The 24,761-nt window shown below is 46.0% G+C and overlaps 1 protein-coding gene across 2 annotated transcripts in view; it reads right to left on the minus strand.

Moving 5' to 3' along the window:
- Positions 1–807: 807 nt before the first annotated feature.
- Positions 808–24,761, minus strand: part of LOC115471410 — a 106,698-nt gene continuing 82,744 nt past the window's right edge. For both annotated transcript variants that reach the window (XM_030205115.1, XM_030205116.1), the window contains exons 11-13: positions 20,330–20,387; positions 3,404–3,467; positions 808–2,065 (exon numbers count right to left, since the gene is read on the minus strand). In XM_030205115.1, the coding sequence (XP_030060975.1) occupies positions 1,990–2,065; positions 3,404–3,467; positions 20,330–20,387 (198 nt within the window). In that variant the 3' untranslated portion in view covers positions 808–1,989. The remainder of the gene's footprint in view (positions 2,066–3,403; positions 3,468–20,329; positions 20,388–24,761) is intronic.

Consider the following 24,761-nt stretch of genomic DNA (forward strand, 5'->3'; position numbering starts at 1 on the left):
GAGCTTCACTATTTGTTAAGTGAACAAATATTTCCTCCTATTTGTTTTAAAAGTATTTCCATGTAACTTCGAGTGGGATACTCCTTCTGGGTAATAAGAGGCTAAGAGCAGTACGGATGTGAAGATAATCCTTCATCACTGGATGAACATCTCAGCTGCCATCAATGGTATAGCAAATGACACTCAAGCTAATTTTCAGACACCACCAGAGGCTTCTACACAAACTCGTTAAAAATCAGTATAATCACCAGTGGCAGGACCAGAACTATAATCCCAGGAAATCCCACAGACATGCTCTATCAGCTGAATTAAAAAAAATAGCTATAACCCTGCAAATGAATATATTTAAAGCTTCACACCTGTGTCCAAACTAATTCTTGGGCATTTTTCTTAACAGGAGAACATCCGCCTACATCTCAGTCTTCTTTCTGACTCAAGTGCTTAAATCTCTTTTATAACGTGACCATTTCTTGAAGCTGAACATTGTGACCTCAAAGAGTTCAGTGGACTCGAGGGCACTTCCACAAAGGAAGCTCAAACTAGTGTTTCACCGATTTGCTAGATGACTACTTTCAACCGATTTCCAGTTTAGGATACTTTATCCCGCTTTCAGTTTTTCCACCCCAGTTCTAAACTAAAAATTAAGAGACCAAAGATGCACAGTTCAATTGTACAGAAGCACCATTCTGACATTAAAGTTGTAGGATTATTAAAAGATTAACTGTAAAGAAAAACTAAATTTAATTTAAAAAGATACAAAATTTATAACACATTAGGACATAACGTATTAAAATTATCATATGCCTCATAAAACTGTGTATTGAGAATACAATGCTGCTCTTCAAATAAAACATTGTAAATTCTCTTGAACTGTACATGAAGGAGAATCCTAAAGCAATACAACTGCTTGCATGGGCTCACAATAAGACTAGAATATTAAAAGCATAAATGAGCTCAGCATGTATTACCAATATTAGGAGGCAGGAGTTGCTGTACAGAGCATGATAGCATAGGGGATTAAACAGATAGAAGCAGATGCTCCTGGGAGTATTTGCTATGAAATATTTATATGAATGTACTTTACTTAAGGTATGTACGTGTGATAATATAATTTGTTTAAAAGTAGAATAAATATAAAATACTATTTAGTCAACTTATATGTATACAAAAATTACTCAGGATTGTGTTGCTCACATTATAAAATTTTGAGTTTGCATACAAAGTTTACTCCAAATATGAGGTACTTAATCAGTACACAAATATCACACACAAGTACATCATAACACAAATCTTGGCCTCTCTCAGGTATTTCCATTTCTCATATACTTAAAAGTGCTAAAATGTATTGTCCAAGTTATATAGGTCTTGTAGTTATGGTCTACACTAGGGTGATATTAAAGCGCTTACTACAGAACACTTGGAGCCATCCCAGCTTCTACTAGCCACATCTGAAAAGGTGAGGTGGAAAATAGTGGTATGTTCAATTAAGCTCAAAATAAAAGCTGGAGCGATCTGTTCTGCTATGTAGGGGGAGTCTTAAAATATCCCCTGTACTGTCTCTCTTTATATATAGAGTCAAGGGCAATCTATTTTTAAAAGCATAAGACAGTGATTCCCAAACTGGGTTCCACACTAAGTGTCTTACAAAATATTTTAGGGGTCCTGTCATAGTAAAACGTTTGGGAATCACTGGCATAAGTGGTAACCAGCTATATAAAAAGGTTGGTTAATACTGTTTGACTACCTATTGTCTGCAGTGCTCTAATAGGCACAAGCCAATTTGCTGATATAAAGCAAACATCTCCAATAAAAAGTCACTCAAGAATTTCTTTCAAAGTTTGGGCTCCTGGGTGCACTTTTATGCATCTCAGTGTTGTAAAGTCCATGTTAAAATTCAAAGCAACATAATTGTGGGAAATGATGTCTATGCTATAGAAACATGTTTACAGATTCATTGTACACCCCCCCCCCTCTTCTGCCAACTTCTGGTTATACTTGGAAACCATCCATATAAGTAGAAGATCCAGGATTCTGCTTGCCAGTGTAGCTTAGTTTTCTTGATACTCTGAGAGAGAATACAATTGTAAAATTTAGATCACAAACCACTCAAAATGAGAGAAAACAAAATTATAGTAGAGTCTCGATTATCAGAATTAAACATGACCGCCCCGCTATCAAAAAATGAAAAGTTGGGTAATACAGAACACTACTACTACTATTTAGCATTTCTATAGCGCTACAAGGTGTACGCAGCGCTGCACAAACATAGAAGAAAGACAGAGCTTACAATCTAATGCAATGGTAACCCCTCAAACAATGCAAAAACAAAGACAGTAAAAGCAGGGTCCCAGCTAACAACGATGGTAAAAGGTCCCAGGTTCAGAAAACGGAAAGAGAAGCCACGTGATATCACCGGGGTCTGTCGGATATGCTGAATGATCAATCAGCGAAGGTCGGATAATCGAGACTGTACTGAAGTTATTTTCACTCATACTTCTCAGCTTCACGTATAACGATACAATTTAACAAAAAGTCACAAAATGTTTCACAGTTATTCACAGGAATAAGGTGCATTACCTTAATTGTCTATCTTGGGGTGCTGATTTTGTGTTTTTACTGAAACACAAAGCACCCCTGATGCAAAAATATAAATAGGTGTTTATTGGATAAATACTGTTTAAAAAAAAAAAAAAACCCAAACAAACCTTGCCCTAGTTCTCTCACCCCTCCCTTAGCTGGTCTTGTATCCTCCACTCAGCTTTTGTGCCTTTTCCCCTTGCTAACAACTTCCAAGTCCTAGAACGCCCTTAACATGCCCCCCTTGAGATGCACTGCAGACAAACGGCATAGAAAGCATTCTGGAAAATGGGTTTCAAAAATACCAATTTGGATGTTTTGGCAAAATAAACGTCCAAATGATACTTTATGCCACTTTTTAAACGTTTTTCTCTTTTGAAAATGAGCGTTACAATCACTTAACAAAAATGGTGGCCAGGGCAAGGAGTTCTCGATTGTAGTCTCAAGTTAACTTAAAAGATGAAGTGGCATCCCCTATGCTTGGTGCCCAGGGAAATTGCCTTTTTTTGTTCACCCCTTCCAATAGTACTGCTTGTAACTGTAACAAGTCTGCACCTTCAATCTTCCTTTTATCTATGGCCAACTTACACATAAATGGAAGACAGATCCACTGAGGTTCTACGAGAAAAATCAGATGGATGCGATGAAGCCTGGCAAATCATTATCTTTCACTTTAAAATGTTACAATAGGAACTTGAAAACAAATAAGCGTTGACTCATTAGGCATGTTCATATTCCTGACAGCTACTCTACAGGATTTTCCTAAATCATTTCCTCATGTTTAGTATTTAAAAAAAAAAAAAAGGAAGATTTGCATATCACTTACCTTATATTGATATCATGAATTCTTCTGGGAGATACATATTTGTTGCTAGAAGTATCAGTGAACACTAAGAGACAAATGGCAAAATTTATTCTTAGAAAACAAAGGGGCAGACGATCTGCAAACTCCAAAGTGGAAACTGTACAAAGCAGATCGTAGATAAACCAAAAAATATTTTATTAATAGCATAGAAATAAAATATGCATACAATAGATAGCCCGACACAGGCCGTGTTTCGCCCAAATGGGCTGCTTCAGGGGCTAGAAAAGATAATAGATAAATAATAAGGAACAGATCTAAACATCTGTATAAAAACATATAACAATAATATAGTAAAACAATAATCATGAAAAGTATATAGATTTAAAAGAAACAACATTAAAAATACAGCCAAATGTGAGCTTGTACCATTAACAGCTAAATGAGATAGAATTAAAATATATAATATCAAATAATATAATATCAAAATCCCACAGACTCGTAGTTATAATTTGTACACAACATATATAAACAAATATATGATATAGAAATCTTACAAAAGATTTTCAGACATCCAAAGAAGGCACATGCAAAGTACATGAAAGCTTACTAGACATCAGACAGCCATCTTTGATAATATACTTTAAATATAATTTAAAAGGCACCCACCTATATAGTAGTTCTCTACTTTCAAAACAGAAATGTGCTGGTAAATACTACAAAAATAAAATAAAAATGAATAATGTGAATGTGACAAAATATGGAGATAACATTAAAAAAATATTAAATTGAAAAAATAAAAATAAATGAATAAAAAATAAATAAACAAAGGTATGGAGATAACATAAAGACAGTATGAAAAGAAAACTCACGTATATGGTCAGTATCTTGAAAAAAACGGCTCATCCAGAAAAGTAGAAACAAATGGTTAAGGACCTGTATAGAATTATTTTATATTATAAGTAAGCAAGGCTAGTAGAAGCAAAACACAACTCATTGCAAGGCTATATGTTCAGACGTTACTCTGCCTGCCTTAATAAGAACAAGCTAAACACAACTCCTTGCAAGGCTATATATTCAAACGTTACTCTGCCTGCCTTAATGAGAACAAGCTACTCACAACTCCTTGCAAGGCTATATATTCAAACGTTACTCTGCCTGCCTTAATAAGAACGAGCTAGAGTTAAAAAATGACAGATGTACATCTTGAGCCATAGTCCTCTATGGTACTACCGCAGCGTTAATATCGAAAAATATAGATGCCATACAATGTTGGGAGGCAGACGTAGTACATCGAAAAAAGTATGTAGTAATCATGGTGTCTTAATAAACGAAACGTAAAAAATACATCATTAAAGCAGTTTCGTCCGTGCCTCACCTGAGGTCATATAGACAGCCTCATATCTCCAAATGCGCCGAAAAAACGCTGTAGCGAAAACCGGAAGTTAATAAAAGGAAGACAAGGATCAAAGGTCAGAATGGCCTTGCATAAAAATAATAAAATAATAATAATCGGGTATAAAAAGAGATATATATTAATTCAAGTACATATAATAGATAATGGTCAATAAAGAGTAAAAACTGATTATGTTTTATAAAAACGTACGTATATTGCCGTATGGTAGCCAATCAGGGTGAGCGATGGAATGGCAAAAAAATATAAAAAATAAGTATGTAAGCAAGGAGAAAAAGTATATCTCAAAACTAAAATCGGAATCTTGAAGAATAAAAACCAAATAGAGAACGATGATTAGGAAGGATAAAAATGAATGTAAAAATAAAAAATAAAAACGGAGATAAAAGGTCAAAGGTCAAACAAACATACTTACTGCAACCAAAAACAATGTGAGGAGTGTGGAAACAGGAAGGGGTCACACCACTGTGTGGATGTATAATGAAAACCTTGTAACTGCACAAGTGATTACAGTAAATGTATATTTAATCAAGAGCTGAAAAAACCCTATAACAAAAAGAAAATGTTAGGGAAAAAGGAAAAAGGGGGAAAACCATGAGACTCTAGAAGGGGTGCCATAGTCTATAATGGCAAAGAATAAAAAGGTATATATTGTTATTATTAGTATATTATTGAGATGGACAGTGAATGATACATACCTGTAGCAGGTGTTCTCCGAGGACAGCAGGCTGATTGTTCTCACGACTGGGTGACGTCCGCGGCAGCCCCCACCAACCGGAAAAAAGCTTCGCGGGACGGTCGGCACGCAGGGCACGCCCACCGCGCATGCGCGGCCGTCTTCCCGCCCGTGCGCGACCGCTCCCGCCAGTTGAATGACTAGCAAAAGATGAAACACACAACTCCAAAGGGGAGGAGGGAGGGTAGGTGAGAACAATCAGCCTGCTGTCCTCGGAGAACACCTGCTACAGGTATGTATCATTCACTTTCTCCGAGGACAAGCAGGCTGCTTGTTCTCACGACTGGGGTATCCCTAGCTTTCAGGCTCACTCAAAACAAGAACCCAGGTCAATTGAACCTTGCAACGGCGAGGGTACAACAGAAATTGACCTACGAAGAACAACTAACTGAGAGTGCAGCCTGACCAGAATAAATTCGGGTCCTGGAGGGTGGAGTTGGATTTACACCCCAAACAGATTCTGCAGCACCGACTGCCCGAACAGACTGTCGCATCGGGTATCCTGCTGGAGGCAGTAATGTGATGTGAATGTGTGGACAGATGACCACGTCGCAGCCTTGCAAATCTCTTCAATAGTGGCTGACTTCAAGTGGGCCACTGACGCTGCCATGGCTCTAACACTATGAGCCGTGACATGACCCTCAAGAGTCAGCCCAGCCTGGGCGTAAGTGAAGGAAATGCAATCTGCTAGCCAATTGGAGATGGTGCGTTTCCCGACAGCGACCCCTAGCCTGTTAGGGTCGAAAGAAACAAACAATTGGGCGGACTGTCTGTGGGGCTGTGTCCGCTCCAAGTAGAAGGCCAATGCTCTCTTGCAGTCCAATGTGTGCAACTGACGTTCAGCAGGGCGGGTATGCGGCCTGGGGAAGAATGTTGGCAAGACAATTGACTGGTTAAGATGGAACTCCGACACCACCTTCGGCAGGAACTTAGGGTGGGTGCGGAGCACTACTCTGTTGTGATGAAATTTGGTATATGGAGCATGAGCTACTAGGGCTTGAAGCTCACTGACCCTACGAGCTGAAGTAACTGCCACCAAGAAAATGACCTTCCAGGTCAAGTACTTCAGATGGCAGGTATTCAGTGGCTCAAAAGGAGGTTTCATCAGCTGGGTGAGGACGACGTTGAGATCCCATGACACTGTAGGAGGCTTGATAGGGGGCTTTGACAAAAGCAAGCCTCTCATGAATCGAACGACTAAAGGCTCTCCAGAGATGGCTTTACCTTCCACACGATAATGGTAAGCACTAATCGCACTAAGGTGATTCCTTACTGAGTTGGTCTTGAGGCCAGACTCTGATAAGTGTAGAAGGTATTCAAGCAGGTTCTGTGCAGGGCAAGAACGAGGTTCTAGGGCCTTGCTCTCACACCAAACGACAAACCTCCTCCACTTGAAAAAGTAACTCTTTTTAGTGGAATCCTTCCTGGAGGCAAGCAGGACCCGGGAGACACCCTCCGACAGACCCAACGCAGCGAAGTCTACGCCCTCAACATCCAGGCCGTGAGAGCCAGAGACTGAAGGTTGGGGTGCAGCAACGCTCCGTCGTTCTGCGAAATGAGAGTCGGAAAACACTCCAATCTCCACGGTTCTTCTGAGGACAACTCCAGAAGAAGAGGGAACCAGATCTGACGGGGCCAAAAGGGCGCTATCAGAATCATGGTGCCACGGTCGTGCTTGAGCTTCAGTAAGGTCTTCCCCACCAAAGGTATGGGAGGATAAGCATACAGGAGGCCGGTCCCCCAATGGAGGAGAAAGGCGTCCGACGCTAGCCTGCCGTGTGTCTGAAGTCTGGAACAGAACAGAGGCAGCTTGTGGTTGGTCTGAGAGGCGAAAAGGTCCACCGAGGGGGTGCCCCACTCTCGGAAGATCTTGCGTACCACTCTGGAATGGAGCGACCACTCGTGCGGTTGCATGACTCTGCTCAGTCTGTCGGCCAGACTGTTGTTTACGCCTGCCAGGTATGTGGCTTGGAGGAGCATGCCAAACTGGCACGCCCAGCGCCACAGCCCGACGGCTTCCTGACACAGGGGGCGAGATCCGGTGCCCCCCTGCTTGTTGATGTAATACATTGCAACCTGATTGTCTGTCCGAATTTGGATAATTTGGCAGGACAGCCGATCTCTGAAAGCCTTCAGCGCGTTCCAGATCGCTCGGAGCTCCAGGAGGTTGATCTGCAGATCCTTTTCCTGGAGGGACCACAGACCCTGGGTGTGAAGCCCATCGACATGAGCTCCCCAACCCAGGCGAGATGCATCCGTCGTCAGCACCTTCGTGGGCTGCGGAATTTGGAATGGACGTCCCAGGGTCAAATTGGTCCGGATGGTCCACCAGAGCAGTGAAGTGCGGCAACTGGTGGAGAGGCGGATGACATCTTCTAGATTCCCGGTGGCTTGGAACCACTGGGAAGCTAGGGTCCATTGAGCAGATCTCATGTGAAGACGAGCCATGGGAGTCACATGAACTGTGGAGGCCATATGACCCAGAAGTCTCAACATCTGCCGAGCTGTGACCTGCTGAGACGCTCTGGTCTGCGAAGCGAGGGACAGGAGGTTGTTGGCCCTCGCTTCGGGAAGGAAGGCCTGAGCCGTCTGGGTATTCAGCAGAGCTCCTATGAATTCCAGAGACTGGGTTGGCTGGAGATGGGACTTTGGGTAATTTATCACAAACCCCAGCAGCTCCAGGAGTTGAATAGTGCACTGCATGGACCGGAGGGCTCCTGCCTCCGAGGTGTTCTTGACCAGCCAATCGTCGAGATATGGGAACACGTGCACTCCCAGCCTGCGTAGGTACGCCGCCACCACCACGAGGCACTTTGTAAACACTCGTGGGGCGGAGGCGAGCCCAAAGGGCAGCACACACTACTGAAAGTGCCGTGCGCCCAGGCGGAATCTGAGATACTGTCTGTGAGCTGGCAGTATCGGGATGTGAGTATATGCATCCTTTAAATCCAGGGAACATAGCCAATCGTTTTTCTGAATCATTGGCAGAAGGGTGCCCAAGGAAAGCATCCTGAACTTTTCTTTGACCAGGAATTTGTTCAGGCCTCTCAGGTCTAGGATGGGACGCATCCCCCCTGTTTTCTTTTCCACAAGGAAGTACCTGGAATAGAATCCCTGCCCTTCCTGCCCGGGTGGTACGGGCTCGACCGCATTGGCGCTGAGAAGGGCGGAGAGTTCCTCTGCAAGTACCTGCTTGTGATGGGAGCTGAAGGATTGAGCTCCCGGAGGACAATTTGGAGGCAGGGAGGCCAAATTCAGGGCGTATCCGCACCGCACTATTTGGAGAACCCACTGGTCGGAGGTTATGAGAGGCCACCTTTGGTGAAAAAATTTTAACCTCCCCCCGACCGGCAGATCGTCCGGTACGGACACTTTGAGGGCGGCTATGTTCCCGTGGATCCAGTCAAAAGCCCGTCCCTGGCTTTTGCTGTGGAGGCGCAGGGGGCTGCTTAGGCGCACGCTGTTGACGGGAACGAGCGCGCTGGGGCTGTCCCTGTGCCTGACGAGGCCTTCGGGCTGGCTGGTTGTACCTACGCTTTGCAAAAGAATAGGGTGCAGCCTGCCGGGCCCGGGAAAAACGTCCACCTGCTGAGGTGGATGCTGAAGGCGCCCGGTGGGAGAGCTTGTCGAGAGCGGTTTCCCGCTGATGCAGTTGGTCCACCATCTGCTCGACCTTCTCACCAAAAATGTTATCCCCCCGGCAAGGGACGTCGGCCAGACTCTGCTGGGTGCGGTTGTCCAGGTCAGAGGCACGCAGCCATGAGAGCCTGCGCATCACTATACCTTGGGCCGCAGCACGAGATGCCACGTCACAGGTGTCATAGATAACCCTGGACAGGAACTTTCTGCACGCCTTCAGCTGCCTGACCACCTCCTGATAAGGCCTGGACTGCTCCGGCGGGAGCTTCTCGACCAGGTCCGCCAGTTGTTGCACATAGGTCCGCATGTGAATGCTCATATAGAGCAGGTATGACTGGATGCGGGTCACGAGCATGGAGGATTGGTAGGCCTTCCTCCCAAACGAGTCCAGAGTGCGAGACTCCCGCCCCGGGGGCGCCGAGGCGGTATCCCTCGAACTCCGTGCCCTCTTGAGAGCAGAATCCACGACCGCCGAGTCATGGGGCAATTGGGGCCGCATTAACTCTGGGTCGGAGTGGATCCTGTACTGGGACTCTGCTTTCTTGGGAATGGTGGGGTTAGTTAACGGTCGCACCCAGTTCCGAAGCAGTGTCTCCTTGAGGACATTGTGCAGCGGCACCGTGGAGGACTCTCTAGGTGGCGATGGATAGTCGAGGACCTCGAGCATCTCGGCCCTCGGCTCTTCCACAGAGACCACGGGGAAGGGAATGCTGATAGACATATCCCGCACAAAGGAGGCAAAGGAGAGGCTCTCGGGGGGTGAGAGCTTCCTCTCCGGTGAAGGCGTGGGGTCCGAGGGAAGGCCCGTAGACTCCTCTGAGGAGAAATATCTAGGGTCCTCCTCTTCCCCCCACGAGTCCTCATCCTCGGTATCGGACATAAGCTCATGTAGCTGAGTCCTGAACCGGGCCCGGCTCGACGTCGAGGCACCGAGGTCTCGGTGTCGTCGAGCGGTGGACTCCCGCGCCGGCGGGGACGGAGCTCCCTCCATCGACGTCGACGGGGACTCCACCTGTGTGGCGGTCGAGACCGGCGCCGCAAGCGGCGGCGGTGTCGATGGCCCCGGCGCCGGGCTAGAGCTCACCGGCGCCACAGACATCGGCGCCGAGGGCGCAAGCACCCCCGGCGCCGGCACAGCCTGGCGCATCAGCCCTTCCAGGATCCCCGGAAGGATGGCTCTGAGGCACTCGTCCAGGCCCGCTGCCGGGAAAGGCGGTGGGGCCGGTAGGGGTGTCGGTGCCAGAAGCTGATGGGGGCCAGGAGACGGCACCGAGGTGCCGGAACCCTGACGCGTCGGTACCTCCACGACCGACGGGGACCTCTCCTCTCGACGATGACGCTTCGGCGCCGCCTCCTCTCCGATGTCCGGATGCACCGAGGGCGACCGGTGACGACGCTTCTTGTCTTTCTTCCGATGCGCGTCACCGGTGCCGGGAGGTATGGAGGAGGAGGAGGACGATCCCCCTCGGTCCCGGGTCAGACAGGGTTCGGTCCCGAGGGCCACGGGCTGAGGGAGTGACCGGGGCCGACTGCCCACGCGGCCGCTCACCTCTACCCTCGCCGGCGGACCGGCGGGCCGACGGGACCTGTTCTCCTGGGGTCGATGCCATCGGTGCCGATGTCTCGAATCGATACCGGTACCGAAGGACCGGGCGTCGAAACCGATGCCGTCGAGGTCGACGTCGAGGGGCCGGCGCAAGTTCCAAAAAGACGGTCCTGCAGAACTTGCCTCGCAACCTGAGTCCGTTTCCGGAGACCGAGACACAGGGAACACGACTTGATATTGTGCTCCGGCCCGAGGCACCAAGCGTGGGTGTCGGTCTGCGAGATCGGCCGGCCGCAGCGACCACACTTTTTAAATCCACTCGGGACCCTTGAGGACATCGACGGAAAAATCGCGTCGGCGAAGTCAAAGTCGTCAATGGTGGCTGGAATCACACCACGAAAAGGAAAACGACCGTGCGGCCACTAGGCCGCAACGCGGCGTTCCCGCTGGAAGCGAGGGAAAAAGGGAGCGCGTGCTCCACACGCGCAGGGTTTCTTTTTTTTTTTTTTAAAAGAAACCGGACGGTAACTAAACGAAGTTAAACAAAGAAAAAGCACGATCCGCGTAAACGCGATCGAAATCCGGCGGCTGAATCAGAGAGAGCGGCAAGGCACGACTCTCTCCAGACGCGGAAAAAAAGGAACTGGCGGGAGCGGTCGCGCACGGGCGGGAAGACGGCCGCGCATGCACGGTGGGCGTGCCCTGCGTGCCGACCGTCCCGCGAAGCTTTTTTCCGGTTGGTGGGGGCTGCCGCGGACGTCACCCAGTCGTGAGAACAAGCAGTCTGCTTGTCCTCGGAGAACTATATAATCTGCACCAAAGGTGGCAGTCGATATGTATTTAAAGTGTTGAGAATATCTAAGTGGATCAATAAAAGAGCTCAGTAAAATTCCAAAGGGGGTGCCATGAAAAAGAATAAAAAATATATACATTATTAAGATGGATGTCTAATGAGCATATATGATCATAAGAATACGGAATAATCCGTTTCACCGTTTTTTTCAAGATACTGACCATATACGTGAGTTTTCTTTTCATACTGTCTTTATGTTATCTCCATACCTTTGTTTATTTATTTTTTATTCATTTATTTTTATTTTTTCAATTTAATATTTTTTTAATGTTATCTCCATATTTTGTCACATTCACATTATTCATTTTTATTTTATTTTTGTAGTATTTACCAGCACATTTCTGTTTTGAAAGTAGAGAACTACTATATAGGTGGGTGCCTTTTAAATTATATTTAAAGTATATTATCAAAGATGGCTGTCTGATGTCTAGTAAGCTTTCATGTACTTTGCATGTGCCTTCTTTGGATGTCTGAAAATCTTTTGTAAGATTTCTATATCATATATTTGTTTATATATGTTGTGTACAAATTATAACTACGAGTCTGTGGGATTTTGATATTATATTATTTGATATTATATATTTTAATTCTATCTCATTTAGCTGTTAATGGTACAAGCTCACATTTGGCTGTATTTTTAATGTTGTTTCTTTTAAATCTATATACTTTTCATGATTATTGTTTTATTATATTATTGTTATATGTTTTTATACAGATGTTTAGATCTGTTCCTTATTATTTATCTATTATCTTTTCTAGCCCCTGAAGCAGCCCATTTGGGCGAAACACGGCCTGTGTCGGGCTATCTATTGTATGCATATTTTATTTCTATGCTATTAATAAAATATTTTTTGGTTTATCTACGATCTGCTTTGTACAGTTTCCAAAATTTATTCTTAGCAGTTAATTTCCTTTCCTTGAGTCCTGCTAGACAAGTCTATCCCCCGGCCAGCAGATGAAGGTAGAGAGAAACAAGACCGTACAGTGACATCACCAACTTGAGAGCTAGTCAGTATGAAAATAAAATGAAGATACATACCTGTAGCAGGTATTCTCCGAGAAAAGCAAGCTCAATATTCTGACATGTGGGTTGTCATCTGTGACAACCCCAGGAGACCGGAAAAGTCTTCAAAGATTAGGAATCTTCCGGAACGTTCCATCGCGCAGGCCGACCCACCGCGCATGCGTGGGCGGCTTCCCGCCCGCAACGCGAACATGCAGCTCTCAGTTTAATAAAAAACATAATATAAATAAAAACAACTCCAACGGGGAGGAGGGAGGGTTGTAAGAATATTGAGCCTGCTGTTCTCGGAGAATACCTGCTACAGGTACATAAGTACATAAGTAATGCCACACTGGGAAAAGACCAAGGGTTCATCGAGCCCAGCATCCTGTCCACGACAGCGGCCAATCCAGGCCAAGGGCACCTGGCAAGCTTCCCAAACGTACAAACATTCTATACATATTATTCCCGGAATTGTGGATTTTTCCCAAGTCCATTTAGTAGCGGTTTATGGACTTATCCTTTAAGAAACCGTCTAACCCCCTTTTTAAACTCTGCCAAGCTAACCGCATTCACCACGTTCTCCGGCAACGAATTCCAGAGTTTAATTACACGTTGGGTGAAGAAAGATTTTCTCCGATTTGTTTTAAATTTACTACACTGTAGTTTCATCGCATGCCCCCTAGTCCTAGTATTTTTGGAAAGCGTGAACAGACGCTTCACATCCACCTGTTCCACTCCACTCATTATTTTATATACCTCTATCATGCCTCCCCTCAGCCGTCTCTTCTCCAAGCTGAAAAGCCCTAGCCTCCTTAGTCTTTCTTCATAGGGAAGTCGTCCCATCCCCGTTATCATTTTAGTCACCCTTCGCTGCACCTTTTCCAATTCCACTATATCTTTCTTGAGTTGCGGCGACCAGAATTGAACACAATACTCACGGTGCGGTCGCACCATGGAGCGATATAACGGCATTATAACATCCTCACACCTGTTTTCCATACCTTTCCTAATAATACCCAACATTCTATTCGATTTCCGAGCCGCAGCAGCACACTGAGTAGAAGGTTTCAGTGTATTATCGACGACGATACCCACATCCCTTTCTTGGTCCGTAACTCCTAACATGGAACCTTGCATGACGTAGCTATAATTCGGGTTCTTTTTTCCCCACATGCATCAACTTGCACTTGCTCACATTAAACGTCATCTGTCATTTAGCCGCCCAGTCTCCTAGTCTCGTAAGGTCCTTCTGTAATTTTTCATTTTCTCCGAGAACAAGCAGGCTGCTTATTCTCACATGTGGGGTATCCCTAGTCCCCAGGCTCACTCAAAACAATAAACATTGGTCAATTGGGCCTCACAACAGCGAGGACATAACTCAGATTGACCTGAAAAGAAACACAGCTAAGTGAGAGTGGAGCCTGGAACAAAACAGAAATGGGCCTAGGAGGGTGGAGTTGGATTCTAAACCCCAAACAGATTCTGCAACACTGACTGCCCAGAGTGTCCCGCCAGGTATCCTGCTCAAGGCAGTAGCGAGATGTGAATGTATGAATTGAAGACCACATCACAGCCTTGCAAATCTCTTCAATGGAGGCTGATTTCAAGTGGGCTACCGACGCAGCCATGGCTCTGACATTATGAGCCGTGACATGACCCTCCAAGGTCAGCCCAGCCTGAGAATGAAGGAAATGCAATCTGCCAGCCAACTGGATATGGTGCATTTCCCAATGGCAACCCCCATCCTTTTGGGATCAAAAGAAACAAAAAGATAGGTGGACTATCTGTGGGGCTTTGTCCGCTCCACGTAAAAGGCCAATGCTCTCTTGCAGTCCAAGATGTGCAAACTGCTTTCGCCAAGATGGGTATGAGGTCGGGGAAAGAATGTTGGCAAGACAATTGACTGGTTCGGATGGAACTCCGACACCACCTTCGGCAGGAACTTAGGGTGCATGCGGAGGACTATTCTGTTGTGATGAAACTTAGTATAAGGTGCACCCACTACCAAGGCCTGAAGCTCACTGACCCTACAAGCTGAAGTAACAGCCACCAAGAAAACGACCTTCAAGGTCAAGTACTTCAGATGGCAAGAATTCAGTGGCTCAAAGGGAGGTTTCATTAGCTGGGCGAGAACGATGTTGAGATCCCATGACACTGGTGAAGGTTTGACAGGGGGCTTTGACAAAAGCAAACCTCTCATGAAGCGAACAACTAAAGGCTGTCCAGAGATAGGATTACCTTCTATACGTTGATGATAAGCACTATTTGCATTAAGGTGAACCCTTACAGAGTTCGTCTTGAGACCAGACTCTGATGTGTAGAAGGTATTCAAGCAGGGTCTGTGTAGGACAAGAAAGGGGATCTATGGCCTTGCTGTCACACCAGACGGCAAACCTCCTCCATTTACAAGAAAGAATGACACCTCTTGGTGGAATCTTTCCTGGAAGCCAGCAAGACTCCCTTCAAAAGACCCAAGGAAGCAAATTCTAAGCTCTCAACAGCCAAGCTGTGAGAGTCAGAGATTTGAGGTTGGGATGTAGAAGTGACTCCTTGTTCTGAGTGATGAGGGTCAGAAAACACTCCAATCTCCACGGTTCTTCAGAGGACAATTCCAGAAGAGGGAACCATATCTGCCACGGTCAGCACAGTGAGATCAGAATCATGGTTCTGTGGTCTTGCTTGAGATTCAACAAAGTCTTTCCCACTAGAGGTATTGGAGGATACGCATACAGAAGGCCTCCAATCGTGAAGGAAGGCATCTGATGCTAGCCTGTCATGGGCCTGAAGCCTGGAACAGAACTGAGGAACCTTGTGATTGGTTTGAGTGGCAAAAAGATCCACCAAGGGGTGCCCCACGCTCAGAAGATCTTAAGGGCTACGCCCATATTTAGAGACCACTCCTGCATTATCCTGCTCAGCCTGTCAGCCAGGTCATCGTTTACACCCACCAGATATGTGGCTTGGAGAAAAAATGCTGTACTGGCAAGCCCAATGCCACATCTGGATGGCTTCCTGATACAAAGGGTGAAATCCAGTGCCCCCCCTGCTTGTTGGTGTAATACATTGCAACATGATTGTTTGAATTAGAATAATTTGACAAGACAGCCAATCTCTGAAAGCCTTAGAGCGTTCCAGATTGCCCAAAGCTCCAGGAGATTGGGCTGAAGATTCATTTCCTGGAGGGACCAAGCTCCTTCAGTGTGAAGCCCATTTACATGAGCTCCCCATCCCAGGAGAGATGCATCCGTCGTCAGCACTTTTTGCGGCCGAGGAATTTGGAATGGAGGTCCCAAGGTCAAATTCGACCAAATTGTTCACCATTGAAGAGAGCGTACAAGCTCCGGGACACTTGGATGACATCTTCTAGACCTCCTGAAGCTTGGTACCACTCAGAAGCTAGGGTCCATTGAGCTGACCTCATATGCAGACGTGCCATGAGTGTAACATATACTGTGGAAACCATGTGGCCCAAGAATCTCAACATCTGCAGAGCTGTGACCTGCTGCAAAGTTCAAACCTTGGACACTAGGGAAAAAAAAGATTGTCCGCTGGTTTCTCCAGGAGATAGGCTCAAGCCGTCCGGGTGTCAAGCTGGGTTCCTATGAACTCCAATTGTTGAACAGGGCGGAGATGGGACTTGGGGTAGTTCATAATGAACCCTAGTAGCTCTAGCACACGAATAGTCATTCGCATGGACTCCCAAGCACTGTCCTCAGAGGTGCTCTTCACCAGCCAATCGTCAAGATATGGGAACACATGGACTCCCAGTCTACTTAGAAACGCTACGACTACCGCTAGACACTTGATAAAAATCCTGGGAGCTGATGCGAGGCCAAAAGGCAACATGCAGTACAGAAAGTGATACGTTCCCAGCCAAAAATCGAAGGTACTTCTGGTGGGCTGGAAGTATCGGGACGTATGTATATGCATCCTTTAAGTCCAGAGAGCATAGCCAATCGTTTTCCTGAATCATGGGAAGAAGGATGCCCAGGGAAATCATCCAGAACTTATCTCGGACTAGGAATTTGTTCAGGGTCTTTAGATCTAGAATGGGACACATCTCCCCCCCCCCCCCCCCCCCATCTTCTTTTGCACAAGGAAGTACGTGGAATAGAATCCCTGTCCTTCTTCCCCTGGTGGAACAGGTTCGACCGCATGGGCCTTCAGAAGGGTGGAGAAATCCTCTGCAAGTACTTGCCTGTGTTGAGAGCTTAAAGAATGAGCTCTTGGTGGGCAATTTGGAGGTCTGAAAATAAAATTCAGGTCGTGTCCAAGACGGACTATTTGAAGAACCCACTGGTTGGAGGTTATGAGAGGCCACCTTTGGTTAAAAATTTTAACCTCCCTCTGATTGGCAAATCGTCCGGGACAGACACTTTGACTGCTGCTATGCTCTGCTGGAGCCAGTCAAAAGCTCGTCCCTTGCTTTTGCTGGGGAGCAGCAGAGGCCTTGGGAACACGCTGCTGACGTGAACGAGCGTGCTAAGCCTGAGCAGTTTGGCGGGCTGTAGGAGTGTTCCTATGCCTTGAGTAGTAGTAAGGAGCACTCCGTGATCACCAAAATAGCTCCTAGATGAGGCGGCAGTTGCAGAAGACGAACAGCGGAAGAGAGAAAGATATGGTATCCATACGCTTCTTGATCTGATCAGAGACCTCCTCAACCTTCTCTCTAAAAAGGTTATCCCCCTGGCAAGGGGCATCCGCTAACCTCTGCTGAACAGAATGTTCCAAGTCAGAAACACGCAGTCATAAGAGTCTGCACATTGCTATTCCTCGGGCAGAGATCCTGGATGCCATGTCAAAAGTGTCATAAGTGTCCCCGGCCAAGAACTTGCAACACGCCTTCTGCTGCTTGACCAACTGGCGAAAAGGCTTGGACTGCTCCGGAGAGAGCTCATCGACCAAGTCCGACAGCTGCCTCACCGAGTTCCACAAGTACACACTCGTGAAGAGCAGGTATGACTGGATATGGGAGATGAGCATAGTGGTCTGATACATCTTCCTCCCAAAAGAATCCAGGGTCCTAGATTCTCTGCCTGGGGGCGCCGAGGCATAGTCCCTAGTACTTCTGGCTCTTTTGAGAGCAGAGTCCGCCACCATGGAATCATGAGGTAACTGGGACCTTACAAATCCAGGTTCACCATGGATCCGATACTGGGTGTCAATCTTTTTGGGGACCACAGGGGCAGAGGGGAAGTCCAGTTCCGTACGAGGACTGCCTTAAGTATCTCATGGAGAGAAGCCATCACTGCCTCCTTAGGAGGGGAAATATAGTCCAGGACCTTGAGCCATCTTGGACCTGAGCTCATCCTCCACTTCTACGGAGAATGGAATGGCATTTGCCAATGCCCGTACAAAGACGTAAAAGAGAGGCTTTCAAGTGGAGACAGTCTCCACTCAGGTGGAGAGGAGGGCTCAGAAGGAATCCCATAGGGCTCATCGGAGGAAAAGTACCTGGAATCCTCTTCTGATTCCCATGAGCACTCCTCCTTGGTGTCGGATAACACCTCCCTAAGGGATGTGCGAGACCGAGCTTGCCTCAAGCACCCATGTCCTTGAGAGAAGTGTCGAGAGACTAATTGCAGTCTTTACTCCGGCGAAGCTTCCTCCACCGACATCGAGGGGGTACTGGCCTGGATGGCAGTCAACACCAGGGCCGCACCGCAGGCTGAGGGCCAGGCGGGGCTGTAGTGGCAGGTATGACAGGTACAAGCACCTTCCCAATACCAATGCACATAACTGCATGAGGCCATCCAGTTCTGGGAGCAAGGCCCTGATGTGCTCATCGAGGGCCACCATCGAGAAAGACTGTGGCATTGGCTGAGGCACAGGTTGCAGAATTGCTGGGGCTGAAGCGGGAGCAGGATCTCGGCTGCTTGAAGCAGGTGGGGGGAAGAGGGGTTGGTGGTTGGGAGGCGAGGATAGTGGAGGGCAGACTTATACGGTCTGTGCCAGAGCCGGTGATGGGAGGCGGGACAGGTGGTTGGGAGGCGGGAAGTACTGCTGCGCAGACTTGTACGGTCTGTGCCCTGAATAAGGCAGGTACAAATCAAGGTAAGGTTTACACATATGTTTATCTTGTTGGGCAGACTGGATGGACCTTGCAGGTCTTTTTCTGCCGTCATCTACTATGTTACTATGTATGCATTGGCACCTCCTGGATGGAGGGGGAGCGGTCCTCCCAGCATCAATGCTTCTCGGGTGCCGAATCCCTCGGTGCCCCGGAGCTCCCAGAACCATGGATCGAGGGAAATCGGTGATGGCGCTTCTTGGCTTTCGCCTGATGCACGTTACCCATGCTCCTCAGTGCTGACGTTGAATCCTCCCATTGCCTCGGGGTCGGGTCCTATGGTGGACGGTGCCAGGGGACCTGCATAGCAGAAGGCCTTGAGACAGGTGGAGACCCACTCGATGCCTCACTGCTCCCAGTGTCCGGTGTCTTGACGCAGCCATGCCTACCATGACTCCTGATGTGACGCTCAACATCGATGCTGCTTCTGACCTCAATGCTGACGCTGAGAAACCGGATCCGGCTCCCAAAATTTTCTCGCGTTGAGCCTCCCGGGAAACCTGAGTCCTCTTCTTCATACGAAGGCAGAGGACACAGTTGGCAGGGCTATGGTCGGGCCCAAGGAACTGAAAACACCAAGAATGGGTACTTTTCCCCCGAGGTGGTCCGGTTGTACCGGGTACAACGCTTGAAGTCACTGGGAGTCTTCATGGACATGGAAGGAAAAACCACAACAGACAAATCAAAAAACACGATGGTGCCTTAAAAAAGGGAAAGGCACAAAAAGAAGAAACCTGACCAGGCAGGCCTGAAAATGGCCTGTGTTGAAAAAGAAAGGAAACTTAAGACGCGGAGCAAACTACTGAGTTTCTTTTTTTTTTTTGGGGGGGGGGGGGGGGGGGGGAGGGGGGGGTGTTACAAAGAAAAAACAAAGCGGGATAGAAAACCACCAAAAAGCAGATAAAAATGTTCTAACTGGGTGTGTGAGGTTAGCCACGAAAAGCAGCTGCTCCTCACACAGAAAAAGTGAAACTGAGGTAGTTGTGTTCGCGCAGTGGGCAGGAAGGCACTCTATGGCATGTTTGCTGGATCGGGCAACGTGATCAGCATCTACCCACTTGTGAGAATAAGCAAGCCTGCTTGTCCTCGGAGAAATATGTATTACATGAAAAATAAAATAGATCACTTTTCTCTGCTAGAGATTAATTGTGCTGGATGAATGAGTCACTTCTGTTAACAAACAGGGCACCCAGATACAATATTTTGGGAGCATTAAGCATGCACATGACAGACATGATTCCTGAGCCTGAACCCCACTTCAACCCGAAATGGGCTGAGGATGTTTTGAGGCCAACATTCATAGTTCACATCCTACTTAGGAGGGAATCCCAAGTATTATTCAACAGCTACACCTTTTGCCCAAGGTAAAAGTGCATACACAACTGCTTTGGAGGACTAGAAGCAAGTGTCTGTAGTGTCTGGCCAACTTTTAGTGCTATGATGGAAGGGTTAGATTAAGGAAGAGTAAAAAAAAAATAATAAAAAAAAAGTGTTAAGGTTTCTAAAACTACAGCATAGTTGCTAAGACTGGCTCATGGCATTGTATCCCCTGAAAAGGCTGCTTTTAGTTATTTGGAAGATCAAAGCAGAATGAAACTGACTGGGGAAAAATACAACTGCTAAAAAAGGTGCTCTACAGAACCCTACAGATTCTCAACACAGAAGTATGCATATTATGGCACTCACCAGGAGGAGAGCTCACACCAAGCAAAAGTTCATGTCTTCGATTAGAATAAAATCCATTCTATTAAAAAAAAAAAGTTCCATTAAAATGTAATAATAAATAGTTACAATCAATGAGGAACCTTTATGCACACAAATTAAAAACGTTTTGAGACTTCTTTTTGGGGGAAAAACCCACAACCTCATAAGCCGTTATCTGGCTGAAAAGTTTATTTCTAATAGCACATCACTATAGAATATTGTACAACCTTTAAAAGTATCACTTCAGTAAGTTTTTTTTATATATTTTGCTTTCAATCGTATCTGTTCTGAGCTCTTGTATCTATACTAGGTGCCTGGCAGGTGGAACAGCTGACTCAGGGGAGGAAACAAGAGGACTCTACTTCCATAGAATATCTAGGCTTACAGATCCAGACATGACATTACAAAGATTGTCTGGTTTAACTAGATCTGAGTATTTCATCTATTAAAGATTCACCTTTGAAAATATTTGTCTTTGGACATCTTCTCTTCGCTCACCTTTTCCCCTCTCAACACTTCTATTGGCAAATACAGCTTCTTATTTTTAAAGACTGGTCATTACCTTTTTGACATTATCTAGGAAGGGGAGTGTATAATGGAAACGGTTTGATTTGCTAAACAAATATATTCTTTATTATGCAGAAACTAGTTTTGCAAAGCTTTGACAAAGTAGAGAAAAAAAATCAGAAGACTATTCTGAGGACCTTCACATATTACCGGCAACCAACTGAACTACAAAAGAAACTGAATTCACTCTGATTTTTCTTTTGTTCACCATATACAATTTTATGCATTCTAAGGATAAGCAAAAAAAAGCTCAACAGGTACAGTAATCTACATGAGTGATGAAAACATATTTACTCTGTCACCCATTTAAAAAAAGTTGATATTTCATTGAGCTAACGGTTCTGGGCCTCTCTTGACTTGGTTTCTGTAGAAGCAATTCTCTTAAAATAATCAAAGTGCTCATCACCTCTGCTATTCAGGTTACATGCAAATGAAATTGGGTTATTTTCAGAAGCCTGTATGGACACAACACAGATTTTTTAAAAATACAATCCAATTATCTTTGTGGGTTGCTGATAGACTCAAAACAAAGTTACTTACCTGTAGCACATGTTCTCTAAGGAGAGCAGAATACAGACAGACATTTTCGCCTGTGCGCCGAGAAGGTCCAGTGTGAACAGCTAAAAAGCAGATATGAAGATGTCTCTCTGGCAGCATTCTTTGAAGAATGGCTACACAGACATTCCTACAGATTAGAGGGGCAGCCTAGTAATTAGTGAAGTGGACTTTAAACTGAGGAACCCAGGCTCAAATCCCATTTCAACTCTTATTTTGTAATAGAATCCCCCAGGAACAGAAAAAAATACCTACTGTATCTGAACATATGCCACTTCAATAGGTACAGTAAGTTATTTTTCTGTTTCTGGAGGGTTCATAATAAAAAAATACTTTTTAAAGGGGATTTGAACCTGGATCCCTTGGTTTAAAGTGCACTACACTAGGCTACTCCTCAGACTTGCTTCTTGCTTTTCCAAGGCCCATAATACCTGAAGTTGTTATACAGCCTGATATCCCCTTTTAGTTTCATTTTCAGGGAAGAGGGAGGGGGACAGCAACCACTATGGGATTAAGGATGAGTTATGCTTTCCAGTGGTCAGTTGCTCAAAAAGGAGAACCTTTTTGTATCCTGGACATGACTGAAACAGGTCTAACTTAGGACATCCTTTTTAGGATTGGACGTTTCTTCCAGTTTGGTAATCATGTTGGATGTCCTGATTTTGGGTCCTCCCTAGTCCCACCAAAACACACACCCTTGTTTTTTTGGATGTACTGCAGTGCTAGACATCCCTACCTTTGAAAAATCGGGATTTGGATGTTTCAAGCACACGTCTATTTGTACATAAGTAATGCCACACTGGGAAAAGACCAAGGGTCCATCGAGCCCAGCATCCTGTCCACGACAGCGGCCAATTCAGGCCAAGGGCACCTGGCAAGCTTCCCAAACGTACAAACATTCTATACATGTTATTCCTGGAATTGTGGATTTTTCCCAAGTCCATTTAGTAGCGGTTTATGGACTTGTCCTTTAGGAAACCATCTAACCCCCTTTTAAACTCTGCCAAGCTAACTGCCTTCACCACGTTCTCCTGCAACGAATTCCAGAGTTTAATTACACGTTGGGTGAAGAAACATTTTCTCCGATTTGTTTTAAATTTAATACACTGTAGTTCATCGCAAGCCCCCTAGTCCTAGTATTTTTGAAAAGCGTGAAGACGCTTCACATCCACCTGTTCCACTCCACTCATTATTTTATATACCTCTATCATGTCTCCCCTCAGCCGTCTCTTCTCCAAGCTGAAAAGCCCTAGCCTCCTTAGTCTTTCTTCATAGGGAAGTCGTCCCATCCCCGTTATCATTTTAGTCGCCCTTCGCTGCACCTTTTCCAATTCCACTATATCTTTCTTGAGATGCGGCGACCAGAATTGAACACAATACTCAAAGTGCGGTCGCACCATGGAGCGATATACCGGCATTATAACATCCTCACACCTGTTTTCCATACCTTTCCTAATAATACCCAACATTCTATTTGCTTTCCGAGCCGCAGCAGCACACTGAGCAGAAGGTTTCAGTGTATTATCGACGACGATACCCAGATCCCTTTCTTGGTCCGTAACTCCTAACGTGGAACCTTGCATAACGTAGCTATAATTTGGGTTCTTTTTTCCCCACATGCATCACCTTGCACTTGCTCACATTAAACGTCATCTGCCATTTAGCCGCCCAGTCTCCCAGTCTCATAAGGTCCTTCTGTAATGTTTCACAATCCTGTCGCGAGTTAACGACTTTGAATAACTTTGTGTCATCAGCAAATTTAATTACCTCGCTAGTTACTCCCATCTCTAAATCATTTATAAATATATTCGCATTAGAGGGCCGATTGGAGAAAATAGATGGCACATTGGCGGACATAACAAGCAGAACAGCAGAGGTCGAAAAACAAGTATCAGACCTGGAGGATGCGTGGCAGCAATGTGAACCGGATATAACTAGCTTAAAGCAACGGCTAACAGCCCAAGCAGAGAAGCTAGATGAACTGGAGAACAGGGCCAGGCGCTGCAATCTCAGACTGGTGGGCCTGCCTGAAACCATACCGGATAAAAACCTGGGCACAGTGCTGGAAGCATGGCTCTCCAAAGAATTCGCCATATCAGACAGCAGAGGCCACCTTTGTATTGAACGGGCCCACAGACTAGGGAGACCGAGTCAGCTTGGATCCAGACCCAGAGTGGTCATAATAAAAGTTCTCAACTATCTCCATAAAGAAGAGATTTTACAAGGATACCGACAGAAAAGAGACACCTTAAGATATGCAGACAACCAAATCAGAATATTCCAGGATTACTCAGCTAGTGTGCAGGAGAGGAGACGAAAATTCCATCCGATTTGCTCCTCACTCATTGACAAAAACACTCGGTTTATGCTCCTGTACCCAGCGAAGCTGAACATCATGAAAGATGGAAAATGGATATCCTTTACTTCAGAACAATCAGCGACCCAATTTATCAATCAGGAGCTACACGGACCTGCAACGCCAACGTGAAGTTCCATCAAAAGAACTGTGGTGAGCAGACTTTATACTTGATACGACCATTTTACCAGGTCTGATAACACTCTCAAGGTCTCAAATTCAAAGATGGCAATTGCCAGAGATTAAATGAAATAATGATGGGTCCGGGGGGAAGTGGGGCACTCAGCGCATCGTGACTCGGCCTTGATGGGGAATGCCCTTTCAAGGTATTTCTTGGGAGAAGGGGAAGGGAAGAAACGGGTAGATCTGAGGATAGGGGGAGGGATAGGGCAAGTTGAAGGGAGTAGTTGAGAGTACATTTAGAGGGGCAAGGGGGGGGGGGGGGGGGATATTACTGGTACCTACAATTACATGAGAGTTAGATCGAATCTTGGTCTCCTAATACAACATGTACGCTCCTGGGGAGAGGCTGGGTCCCCGGGAGTAAGTCAGGAAATATTATTGATAGTATCTGCAAAATTGAAGAGACATTAGCTGCTCTGGAATAAGGGTCTTGTCGTGGAATGTTTCTGGCATCACATCACCAGTGAAGCGATATAAGATCCTATCCCAGATACGGAGACGTAACATAGATTTTGCATGTTTACAAGAAACAAAACTATCAGACACTGAGCATGGGAAACTCTGTCAGCAGTGGGTGGGTGAGAGCAACTTCTCCTCGGGCAATAGAAAGAGCGGGGTTGCAATTCTTGTGCGCAAAGGGTTACCTTGCACCACCGCCCTAATATATAAAGATACAGAGGTACGTATAGCGAATGATACATACCTGTAGCAGGTGTTCTCCGAGGACAGCAGGCTGATTGTTCTCACAACTGG

The sequence above is a fragment of the Microcaecilia unicolor genome, chromosome 5 (genome assembly GCF_901765095.1).
Source record: "Microcaecilia unicolor chromosome 5, aMicUni1.1, whole genome shotgun sequence".
Lineage (NCBI taxonomy): Eukaryota > Metazoa > Chordata > Amphibia > Gymnophiona > Siphonopidae > Microcaecilia > Microcaecilia unicolor.